General features: G+C 35.9%; 2 protein-coding genes across 2 annotated transcripts; one reads left to right on the forward strand and one right to left on the reverse strand.

Moving 5' to 3' along the window:
• Positions 1 to 525: 525 nt before the first annotated feature.
• Positions 526 to 3,703, forward strand: LOC114534821 (BTB/POZ domain-containing protein POB1-like). The gene is made up of 3 exons (XM_028556293.1): positions 526 to 805; positions 2,386 to 2,530; positions 2,569 to 3,703. Exons 1-3 carry the CDS (start codon positions 526 to 528, stop codon positions 3,701 to 3,703), a joined length of 1,560 nt encoding a protein of 519 aa, XP_028412094.1.
• A 559-nt stretch (positions 3,704 to 4,262) lies between these two features.
• On the reverse strand, positions 4,263 to 12,156 carry LOC114534822 (cytosolic 5'-nucleotidase 1A-like). The gene is made up of 7 exons (XM_028556294.1): positions 11,983 to 12,156; positions 7,983 to 8,089; positions 6,153 to 6,330; positions 5,848 to 5,980; positions 5,439 to 5,561; positions 5,030 to 5,211; positions 4,263 to 4,634 (listed from the first exon to the last, which is right to left on the reverse strand). The coding sequence occupies exons 1-7, from the start codon at positions 12,154 to 12,156 to the stop codon at positions 4,263 to 4,265; spliced, it is 1,269 nt and encodes a 422-aa protein (XP_028412095.1).
• Between the last annotated feature and the right edge of the window lie 495 nt (positions 12,157 to 12,651).

The following is a 12,651-nucleotide window of genomic DNA, read 5'->3' on the forward strand; positions in this document are numbered from 1 at the left end:
GAAAACGGTCGAAATATCACCAGGGCCGATTGTACGAACTACTATCATGTCGATGAGCGCGCTATCCATCCTTCGTAGTACGATACGATTATGATTTTTTAATCGTTATAAAAATGCTCGAAAAGAGATAAAATTTCATATCTGAATTAAATTTCATATCAAAATTTCATATATAATTATAAAAGAAGATTCTCGATTTAGGAATATTAAGATTTAATCAAAGTTGTAGCAAAAAACGGGCGATTTTAAAGCGATTGAAAAATCACGGTGGACAGCGCTATCCGGCTTTCATACAACTAGCCAGAACTTTGCGTCTTTTGTGTGTTAAAGTTTAGTTGAATGTTTTATTGATAGAAGCGTCGGGTGAATAAGATTACGTAATGAATGAAATTTCAAGGAAATGGCATCCATTTCAAGGAAATTCGAGGATTTTAAATTCCAGAAATTAAAAATCAAAAAAAAATTTGAAATTGAATAGCATGCTGTGGAAACATTGTCTGCGACACGAACAGACACGAATGCATGATGGCCGAAGAAAAGGAGAACTTCCAGGAGGTCTCCTCAAATGCTATGAAGTTCGAGGACTTACATGAGTTTTCAAATATATTCGCTTCCGAATTTAATAACAACAGCATACACGACCGTGTACTATGTTTTGAAATCCTTGATTGCGAAGACTCTGTGAATGAGAAGGCTGAGACTTTACTTCCTTGCGATAGTGAAACAATACCAACCAATTGCAAACCAGTAGAACTGGAGACTCAAGTGGACAGCTCAGAATGCGGTGATCAAAGTGACGAGAAACGTAGGTTCACGACTCAACATCAGAATAGCTCATAGAAATTCTAAATATTGCACCATATTGCCTATTTTTTATGCCAGAGGCAGAGATAGCAATAACCGAATATTTCCGTCTGTGAAGTTATACCAAGGACAGGGGGGGGTAGCCAGGCAGCCGTTTGACCATATATTAATATTTTATAACCAAAGCTGCTCAAAAATTAGTTAGACTTCCCCCCTCAGGCTGGTATAGATTTGGTAATTATTAAAATCAGATGGGGATGAATCCTGACTGAATCCTAGTAATAAAAATTACCAGATCTGGCAACACTGCAGGGAGGGTTAAAGTTATTTTAAAAGTTTGATACAATACAAATTAATATGATAAATTATTATGTGAAAAATCACTAGCTGTTTTGCTCAATATGCCAGGATTGACTGGTCTGCAAGGCTAGAAATTAAACACCTATATATGGCTATTATACCAAAGGTTTTCCTGTGCTTTGAAATGGAAGGGTTTTTGTTTCCAAAACCAGTTTATTAAGAAACACAGAAGAAGCCTGGATTCATAAGGGGAATCATGGAACATTTTATATGTCGCATAAAACTGTTCTTCTACACTGACTGATAACTTCTATTTTTCATTCAGCACATATGGTCAGAGGCTTAGCTTGGGCGGGGTCCAGAGGTCCCAGCATCCCCTGGTAAAATTTTGGGCCCTTCTAAGAAAATGAAGTGAATCATTGTTAAGCTGTCAATAATGCAAAAAATCTGTGCATAATCTTGCCTATCGAATTGACAGAATGTTTAGCATGAACCTTGTCTTGAGTCATACTGCCACCCTGGCCCTACTTAGCTTCTTGCTCCTCCCCTCTCTTTTCCTCAAAATCCTAGCAATGTCTCTGCATACATGGTGGGAAATATACTAAGAATATTATAATAAAGAATGGTACCAAAAACATTAGCAATGTTCATTGTCCCAGGGATGAAGGAAAAATCAATCAGAAAGACAAACACCATGCATTCCAATCAAATATTCTTAACCCTTCCAAATTATTGTATGACAGTTACAGTTACATTTAATTTTACCAAACCCAATTTTTAAAATCATACAATAACCTTATATCTACTCATATTAATTATTAGCTTAAGTTATTTCACTATATAATTATGAACAGTACTCTGCTAGCTTATTTGCAGCACCACTGTAATTAGTGCTATATGACTAACAAATAACAATATTGCTGACAGTATGGCTAACAACTTTCTGAGAGAAACATGGAAGATATGGTGCATGAGATTCTCCAGGATGATCCAGAATTTTTATCTTTTTAATTGAAAAAATTAACCTTTCAAACTTTTCATGTGCCAAATCTAATGTTATAGAGCTAAAGGCTGTGTTTTAGTTTATTTACATTCAATTTAGCACATTAAGAGTTCAACATTTAAAACTGGCCTTAAACAAAGTAGGAGTCATCATTTCCTTTGTGCGCAACATTGGTCTCAAGCAAGGGAGGTGCATCATCTTCGGCAAACTTGATATATATATATATATATATATATATATATATATATATATATATATATTTATAACTTATTTTCCAGAAACATGCATTGATGAATCAAAGAAGAGTGTCAAGACAGCCATCGAGGAAATGTCACTCATGAGTGGCATGAAGAAAGGGCCAGATTATGCAAAGGAAGATTGTGAACGACCATGTAAAGAAGATGACAGTAAAATATCTGAGGCGTTTGAGGATGATCAAAAAAAAAAACTGATAATGGTAGTGCCATTGTTGAGGAAAAGATATTCCTGAAAAAATTATATGTTCACAGCCAGTGGCTAGCAGTTCAGAGTCCATATTTCAAGGCACTTTTCTATTCTGGCATGAAAGAAAGTTATACTAAAGACGTAGTAATGAAGGTCCATGAAAATGAAATCGAAGCTCATACAACTTTAATTGAAGCGATGTACACGCTTGATGTTCTCAATGGCAAAGACCTACGTCTTGTTGTGAAAACTTTTGTCCTTGCAAACAAGTATGATGTATCGTTTGTGGCTAAGAAATGCAAGTATGTTATGTTGTCATCAAGATTAGATATGGAGACGTGTGAATATATTCTTGAAGAAATAGAGAATCTGTCAAACACGGAAGATTTATTTAATATGATTGAGCAGTTCCTTGTGGAAGAATTTACCCCAATTGACAAGACGTGGACGATGGATAAGTTTTCGACATTGTCTGAGGCGTCCCTAAAGCTTCTTTTAAGCAGCGATAGCTTGGCCATACTCTCTGAAAACACAATATTTGTTGCATTGATGAAATGGGTTGACTTACATGTGCCGCGTTATGAACGCGATAAATGTGATCTGTTAAAGGTTGTGAGATTTCAGTTTATGTCTGTCGATTTTTTATATGATGTTGTACAGCATCATGTCGTGGCAAAACAAATGCGTGGATTTAACTCGTACGTTTGGAACGGTTTAGCATATCACGGATTTTCGCACATGCGACGAGAAAAACTCGAAGATAAACCAATAGAACGACCGATCTTACAAGAGAAGGATCCCACGTTTTCTTGGAAGGTCGATGAAGAACTTGACAAGAAGTTATCGAATTCTAGAGGAAAATCCAGTTATTCAACTATGTTTTGGTTTAAAGGATATAGCATGGAACTCGAGCTAGCTTATCTAAATGATTCCAAGCATTGTAGATTTTATCTTCGTGTCCTTCACATGAGGAAAGGTGCATATTTGAATCTCAGTTGCACAGCCAAATCAAATTTATTTGCTAATAGGTCAATTCAGATAAAACAATTATTCACCGACGAATCCAACGCTTGGGGATACCAAAGTTTGAAACGGAGTACGATTCCATTGGGAAAATTCTACACAATTGATGTCTGGATGAAGTCAGTTTAATAAAAAATGCTGATATTAATGTATTGAAATTGTTAATATTGAAATCCTTGACAATCTTGGATTCACCAAAATGAGAGCTGAATTTAGGAAAAATTGAAAATATTGGTCATTATACGTGAAGTCAAGTCTATATGTAAACAAACTATAGTTTATGTTCAGAAAAATTCGAAAAACGTGGACAATATTTATATCAGGGTCCTCACATTCTTATTCTGTGAAAAAAAATTGATTTATGTGATGTACTGCGTCTGCAATGTAAAAAGGAGATTTATACACGAGTGGCTAAGAAGAATATTTTCTCTTGCATGCATGCATGCTGGCAACGAAAACAAGAACAGAGAGAACAATGCACGAGTTTAATTAAAAAGGAGTTTAATTTAAAATGTCAAATGAATGCGTGTGAATATATTTAAACTTTAATTTATCCTAAAATACTAAATACATTTACATAGATCAATCGGGACAATGTTAAGAATGTTGGAACAAGTAATTTGTACTATCGACTGGTAGACTGTTTCAGTGGTGGATTTAGAGTTTGTCAATATAAATATAACATTTTTTACTTATTATATTTTTCACTCAAATTGGTCTTGACCGACTCTTGTTCGGCCTTATCGTATGCTGGTTGATCTGTGCTGGGGACGTGACCTGATGGTGTCCCTTTTTCTCTCGCACTTTTAATGTGAGATAGCTGATCATCAAAATATATGTGGGGAGTGATTGCTTTCAATATTTCACCCTTTGGTGCACCTGCCATGAGGAATGACTCATCAATATTTAATCCCCAGTGACGTAATGTCCTTAGAGCACGTTCGCCCACTTCTGTGTCACGTGATGTTACTAGAAATGTTCTGATTGGACAGTCCTGTTCGGAAGGTTCAAACTTCTTCTTCATCTTTCCCAAAGCCATAGCGAAAGGTTTTATAGGACCCTGTGAAAAATATATAATTTTCATGAAATTGGATTCTAATTGGCATTTCTATCACTACTTTAACTAAAAGAGGAAAAAGTATTTGTTTCCTTCATTAGCAATTTGTGTTTCGTAATTTAAAGAGATACGATTCTGTGAATGCCCTCAAACAACGAGGTAAAAGGCGTCAGGAACTGAAAAATAGTTGCTTTAACTAGAACAATAGACTTGTCTTTCTGAATAATTTGTTCTAATTTTCATGTTGAGGTTGCCCTTCCGGGTGTTTCTTTAATCTATTTTTCTAAATTTTTACTGCAATCAAAATAGTAACGAGTCTAACTGTAGACAGAGAAAGTTGTTTTTCTGCTTGTGTTACATTAACTAGAAACTGTACGAGGATCCTATCTCTTACATACTTCATCTAAAGGTTTTTCCTTATTCTTTTTTTCGTGCGCCAAAAATGCACCGAGGCCATGTTCTTTGTAAATTCTCTCAGATTCATCAGAGAACAACACAGCGTCAAGATCAAATGCGACACGAAGCTGAGTTTCACTTGCAGTATTAGTGACTTGAGTCGACATCACCGCCGAAGGAAAACCTGCAGGAACAACCAAATAAACCAATGTTATTGTAGTTGGCGTTTGCACTATTTTTGTCACTCTGAAATTAGTCCATATTGGCATAATTATAATAAAAAGAACATTACACGGTCACGGTATATATATAGACTTGTAATCACCTCGCCTTCGGCGACTAATGGTTCAGTAAATATGGAAGGTTCAGTCGTGAACATACAGTGAATACGATCGACCTAATATTCCTAACCTTGTCTAAGAGCTTCTTTCACATCTTTTTCGTCACATGTTAAAAATAACGTGATGTTGAAAGCTTCTAGATAATTAACTGGAGATGTTCCACCTGTTAGTGCCATACGTTGAATTTTCAGTTCTAAAATATACATTTTGCAATTTGTTTGGTGAATGACTACATGAATTGTTTAAACAAGACCCATAGCCCAATGTCGGAAATATATTTACTACCATGCATGCAAATAAGTTAAATGGTTTCTAAAATCATTTCATATATAAGGCATTTCTAATCTGATATACATAATTGTGTTCGTTCAATACACATGGTGTCTCAAAAAAGTATAATCTTCGAAAAAGTAAACCGTATAAGTAATATTGGAACATATTGTTTGGAATCACTGAAATAAAAAGCTCAGTCTTTGTACCGGAGTAATTTTCAATTGATTTCTGGAGCCGTATTCCAACTTGAGCACTATTCTTTGACATCAGCGTAACTGTAAATAACTCTTCCTCTGCAGGATTTCTTTTTCTCAAAGCATCATTGACATTCTTCAGAGCCTAAACACAAACATATTATTGGATTAAACCAATAGAGATGCAGTGGACCAGCGAATGGCTATACTTGGCCTGGTTTTCAACCAGCCTTGATGGCATTAGACTATATACGATTAGCAGGATGTTCTTCCATCGGAGCCGCAAAACTCGATGAAATGAAAACTGATATACGAACCTTGATAAAAGGAAAAGCAGATCCAGGCTCTAAAATTTCATTCTCTTTGCTCATTTGCATTTCGATATATTCATGCAAACCTTTGTCAACGAAGGTTTTATGCTCCTCGTCTAAACGAAACAGTGCTCTTGATGAGACGGCGATGTTTATAGTTTTTGTAGGATCTCGCCCCTGCAACGAAGTTTAAAAGGAAACTGATGAAAGGATCTTTTTCAACCCGAGCAACTGGTTGTATATAAAAGACTAGTTAACTTTCAATTGTAGTAACGGACAGACTTGCATGGCCAATCAAAGTCGCGTATTTCTTATGTAGTCAACTATGCAAATGTAGTAAACACAACCGGTCCCAGTAATCATGATATCCTATATATTATAATATATATTATATATATATATATATTATATATTATATATTATTATATATATATATATATATATATCCAAGTGTAATTGTTTGTAATGGATAAAAGAGTGCTCAATACTAATTACAAGTAGAGCGAATCATATATATATATATATACAGTAGGAGGCAAAAGTTTGAGTCCAGTGACTGTATTTCATTGTTATAGCAACATATATTAATATCCTACAGAAAACCTTACCGATAAGTGAACTAAAAAAAAGTAAATGAGTAAACAGAAAAATACATGCTGTACAACAACTATGAGATGTTATGATATTCATTTTACGTATGTTAATGTGCAAATATGCATTACATGTCAATGCTTAGTGTCCCTCTTTTTTGCTCTTGAAATGACCTTTATTCTTTCTGGCATAGACTCCATAGGTTTTTTAATGTCGCACGTTCAATACCTTGCCAGCATTCGTTGACCACTTGCCTCAAGTCATCCTGGCTGACGGGTCTGTGCCTCGCCCATTTCCGGTTAAAACGGTCCTATAAGTGCTCCATAGGTTTTAGATCTGGAATTTGAAGAGGAAAGCCATGAGAACGAGATCACCAAAACCAATTTGCTTCTAAAAGATTTCTGGCACATAAAAGATGTGCATGTGCTTAGGGGGATTGTCATGCAGTTAGACGCACGATCATCTTTGTACCAGACGAAATTCCATGTCCTTGAAGAATTGGATGATACTTTTCTTTAATTAGGATCCTATTATATCTTTCAATATTGCCAAACCGAGCATGACCGAAGCAGCTAAAAGTTTGCTTGAGTAGGATTTAGTTTCTTCGAACCTCTCCAAGGTTAGTTGCATACCACCTTTTTAAATTCTCCCTTTTTCTGCGATCTTACGAGGAAAGAATCCTTCAATACTTAATACAACTATTTGTCCTTGTGCACCATCACTTTGCTTTTTTCCCCACCCATCTTGGGCAGTGTAAAGGAATAAGAACTTTATTTTGTTATAATTTAGATCATTAGGACGAAAAAAGTGTGCAATTAATATGGTTTACAGTACTGAAACACTAGCGCGCATGTCTTAACTCGAAAACACTGCCAGGATTTAATACTGGAATTCTACAACGACTGGACTCAAACTTTTGCCTCCTACTGTATATATATATATATATATATTAATATTATATATATTATATTATATATTATATATTATATATATATATATATATATATATATATATTGGGGACATGTCGCAGTGCTCGGAAGCTATCGTCCAATTGGATAATGCTTTTCTATGCTTTCTAAAGAACGAAGCTATGCTATTGGTTGAAACAGAAATGTATTGTAATGTTCAGCCAATGAAAATCATTCTTGCGAGGAGCTGCGACATTAGCCATATATTGATACTCCATTGACTGCTTTTGTGGATTATACACAAAACTGAGTACAATTAACTTTAACATTAATTACATGTGTCTATCAGCTACACTGACAGTTTCTTGATTCGGAGTGGTTGGAACTTGTAATTGAACTTCATCAGATTCGTCATGTTTATCGTTTGTTTTCTTGTCATCAATCTATATAATGAAAATGATAATTAATTTCCTCTTTTCAAAAATATATAGCCAAAAAGCATCTTGGTCTTCGAAATAACAACTTGGCATTAATGTGGATTTATCATCGGTGATCGGCTGCCATGGCGTAACTAGAACTATGTCGGGCAGAACTGAATATATGAATATCTACCCCCCCCCTCCCCCTCTCTCGAAATTATACCAGCACTTTCTCCATTACAAGATAGAAAAAAGATAAATTCTGAAAGAAAATGGCACAAATAAATGCTAAAAGGCAACTTTAGGTGTTTCGACTGAGAAAGGTGTTTCCAGACGGTTTTAAGTAAACTATATGACGCAATATATATTTTGTTTTTAGTGTAATACGAATTCATGCATCTCGGTCTTTTCTTCCGAGCCAATTAGGTCCGACATTTAGTATATTTATAGAAAGGATTTTTTAAAACTTGTTATTATTCCAGTATTATAAATTATCCTTTTGGTTGCCGGAAAACAACGAGTACGTTCAATAACGTTGAAAACATATTTTGAGTGATGGGATTTTCACAGAAATTCCCGCGAAAAACAACAATGGCAAACATGGTCGAAGCAGTGAGTTCACTGCAGTGGTTAACTGGGTTAAAGCAGGGTTAAAGCAGGGTTGAAGCGGAAAAATCAACTTCGCTGAAATTATATACAGAAATGAACTTTAAAAAAATCATTTCAGAAAAAGTAGGATGAAGTACAGTATTAAAAGTCGTAACTGTCGTAAGTACAAGTTAAGGCACCTGATTGCCTCTTGAGCATATTAAATAGCTTTATTTTGCAGTCTTTAAACTCATTTGTGTATATATTCTTTAGTAATTGCACCAGTAAATTGTCTTTGCAACAATGAATTAACTGTGGGTTGGTAGCAAAAAATGGCACCATGGTAGCTTCAGTACAATGTTTAAAATTATTATATAGAAAGGGCTTATCTTCTGCCCCACTGCTGGTAGTGGTACAGTAAAGGCAAAAGAGGAAACCATCCTTTCTGCCACCAGTTCTTAGGCCTCTGTGGATAGCTCTACTGCATGCATACTTCTGAATTCTGATAGCACCTATTAACCTTGCAATTAAATACCACCACCTCCCCCTTGGGCCAGTTTTGCTATAAGACTGTTAAAACCAAAAAAATTAAATGGTGTACATGCACACAAATACATATGAATTTATAGCTCGTACTGAATAGTGACGTTTTACGAGTACTATTCTGACATCTGCATATTAATTATCAGTACTTAATACAGTGTAGATCAACAAGGGTGAAAAATGTTAGCCAATCAGTGCGTTTGTTTACATTTTTCGTTCTTGACCAATCAGAATGCGCGAAATTCAAAATATGTAAACAAAAGGAGTGGGAAAATAACACCATCTTCTAAGCCCTCCGTGCCATTCGATATTGAACTTTTCACTTCAAAACTAAAAAATTGTGACAAAGCGTGACTTTTTCTTTAATTTCCTCGTGGGGATTTTTTAAATTCGATCTACAGGGTGTCCCAAAAAAACGAAAACTATTGAAATCACCCATAACAATGCCATTGTTAGAGTTTGAATGCCTAAGCACTCTGTTGGGCCCACAAGTGTACAAATCGGGGTTGCCATAAGGATTTTTAGGCATGCATATGATGCAGTCAAATTTGCTTGTTCGCAAAAATGATATTTATCAACAATATTTACAATTTACAAATATGGATAACAATATTTAAATGTGCATCTCAAGGACCATGACCTTCGATATGTCCCCTATCTCTAGCAATACACAGCATTTAGCATTTTATAAGTTGCATTAAATCCCCACGGGCTGAAATTCGTCAGCACGGCATTCAAATTTTAACAATGAGTGATTTCAATAGTTTTCGTTTTTTTTGGGACACCCTGTACAACGCGAAATATTTATGTTTGAAGAACCGTGGGTCAACGTGCGTAAAATAGCAGACACCCTAATAGTCTGTCTTTAATACGCATATGAAATACTTTGTCAGACTCTATAAATTTTGCACTTTAAACGTATTTCCTTCCAGTAGACTGACTATTGTGTAGTAAAAACCCAATTCTGTGGTACACAGTAATACCTTTCTCGTCGGAAACGTCAGAGTTACAAGTGTAAGTGTAGTGGCTTCTTGGAAAAGGAAACTAAAGCAACGGAATGTCAGAGTCAGTCAGACCTTCGCCCAAGGGGTTATTTTCTCCAAGAAATTGTTTACTGTTGTTTAATTCTGTTTGTTTTCTGTATCATCGTCGTAGTCGTCGTCATCTTCAGGATCACTCTCTTCGTCGCTGCTTCGTCAACGCTGATATTTGCAGGAGAAAACACAGCGTTGTTTGCTGTCTTGCCAAGAGCTTCAACTTTTGCCAAAAACGTTGCTTGACAAATTGGGCAATGGCTAATGATAGGCAGAACACATTCAATGTGAAGCAAATGTCCACATCCACGGAAAGCACTCCAAATAAAGGGGGCTCATTTTTGTGCAGGTAAGCAAATCGCATTTTCTATGCTGGAAATATTTTGGAAGTACTTTTAAGGATTTATATATATTTATGTATGCACATGCTAACTCAGATTTGCTTAGCATGTTGCTGCTTCTTTTGAAATTAAAGATCTTTACAAGCATTGCATTACTGTTGGTGGCAGTATTCTCACTAAATGCAACTGTGTTCCTCTGAAACACCCCCCTCATTTGTTTTGCATTCTTTTTACCTGTATGGGTTTGGTAGGGTTTCCACTGATGTGTACCCTAGTGGAAGCAATTGATTGGTGATAATCTTCTCACCAAACAGGTTGAGAAGTTTCAACTTAGTGGTGTGTTTGGGTTGTCTTTGGGCTTGAGGTTGTTGAACTGCCATGTTGAGGTGAGTATAAAAAGGGATTCAAACTTGAGGGTGAGGAATTCAGCTGCCTTTGCTACTAATTTACTAATTTGTTTGGAACTGAAATTAAATTTCCTAGGTGGCACAACTACTGACTGGAAAGAATGCAGCTCATGCTTACAGGCATCAATTTCTTTGCTTTGAATGCAATTTTATCAGCTGTGTTGGTCACCTTGGCCCACTGACAAAATAAGAAACAGCCCTCCAGACTCCAGTGTTTGATACTGTACACCAAAACTTGGCCGCATTTGATCAATATCTAGTTGAGAACTTACACATTGTGTTAAGAAGGACCAAAATGCCTGTAAGCTGAGCTGCATTCCATCTATTCACTATTTGTGCCACCTAGGAAATTTAATTTCAGTTCGAAAAGAATTAGTAAATTAATAGCAAAGGCAGCTGAATTCCTCACCCTCAAGTTTGAATCCCTTTTTAGCCACCTCAACATGGCAGTTCAACAACCTCAAGCCCAAAGACAACCAAAACACACCACTAAGTGGAAACTTATCAACTTGTTTGATGAGAAGATTGTCACCAACCAATTACTTCCACTAGTGTTCACATCAGTGGAAACCCCACAAAACCCATACAGGTAAATAGAATACAAAATAAATGAGGGGGAACACAGTCGCATTTAGTGAAAATACTGCCACCAACAGTACTGCAATGCTTGTAAAGATCTTTATTTTCAAAAAAGGCAGCGACATATGCTAAGCAAATCTGAGTTTAATAGCATGTATATACATATATGCACATGCTTTTAAACTCAGATTTGCTTAATTAGCATGTCGCTTAGCATGTATATAATATCTATATATATAATATATATATTATATATATATATATTATATATATATATTATATATATACATAAATCTTTAAAAGACTACTTCAAAAATATTTTCAGCATAGAAAATGCGATTTGCCTACCTGCAAAAAAGTGAACCCCGTTTGGAATGTTTTCCGTGGATGTGGAACCCCTACATAATACATACATACATACATACATAAAATTTGTGTTCTGCCCACTGATCTAACATTAACCATTGCCCAGTTTGTCCAGCAACGTTGTTGGCAAAAGTTGAAGCTCTCGGCAAGACAGCAAACAACGCCGTGCTCGACGCTGTGTTTTCTCCTGCAATCAGCGTTGAAGAGGCGATCACAGCGACGAAGTGAGTCATCTTGAACATGATGACGACGATGATACAGAAAACAAACAGAATTAAACAACAGCAAACAATTTCTTGGAAAAAATAACCCCTTGGGTAAGGTCTGGCTGACTCTGACATTCCGTTGCTTTAGTTCCCTCTTCCAAGAAGCCAACCGGATGTGAGTCCAACCGGATGTGATATTTAATAACACTACACTTGTAACTCTGACGTTTCCGACGAGAAAGGTATTACTGTGTACCACAGAATAGGGTTTTTACTACACAATAGTCAGTCTACTGGAAGGAAATACGTTTAAAGTGCAAAATTTATAGAGTCTGACAAAGTATTTCATATGCGTATTAAAGACAGACTATTAGGGTGTCTGCTATTTTACGCGCGTTGACCCACGGTTCTTCAAACATAAATATTTCGCGTTGTGGATCGAATTTAAAAAATCCCCACGAGGAAATTAAAGAAAAAGTCACGCTTTGTCACAATTTGTTAGTTTTGAAGTGAAAAGTTCAA

This window comes from Dendronephthya gigantea, unplaced genomic scaffold (assembly GCF_004324835.1).
Source record: "Dendronephthya gigantea isolate DGI-Jeju-01 unplaced genomic scaffold, DenGig_1.0 000107F, whole genome shotgun sequence".
Classification (NCBI taxonomy): Eukaryota; Metazoa; Cnidaria; class Anthozoa; order Malacalcyonacea; family Nephtheidae; genus Dendronephthya; species Dendronephthya gigantea.

What these genes read in the sequence shown, in the direction of transcription:
- LOC114534821 (XM_028556293.1), top strand. Translation starts at nt 526, where the DNA reads ATGGCCGAAGAAAAGGAGAACTTCCAGGAGGTCTCCTCAAATGCTATG. An exon ending in TGATCAAAGTGACGAGAAAC is followed by an intron (nt 806 to 2,385) that starts GTAGGTTCACGA and finishes CTTATTTTCCAG; the next exon opens with AAACATGCATTGATGAATCA. An exon ending in GACAGTAAAATATCTGAGGC is followed by an intron (nt 2,531 to 2,568) that starts GTTTGAGGATGA and finishes TGATAATGGTAG; the next exon opens with TGCCATTGTTGAGGAAAAGA.
- LOC114534822 (XM_028556294.1), bottom strand. Translation starts at nt 12,156, where the DNA reads ATGACTCACTTCGTCGCTGTGATCGCCTCTTCAACGCTGATTGCAGGA. An exon ending in AGTGTAGCTGATAGACACAT is followed by an intron (nt 6,331 to 7,982) that starts GTAATTAATGTT and finishes CTTTTAAACTTC; the next exon opens with GTTGCAGGGGCGAGATCCTA. An exon ending in GAAAGAAGCTCTTAGACAAG is followed by an intron (nt 5,212 to 5,438) that starts GTTAGGAATATT and finishes TTGTTCCTGCAG; the next exon opens with GTTTTCCTTCGGCGGTGATG.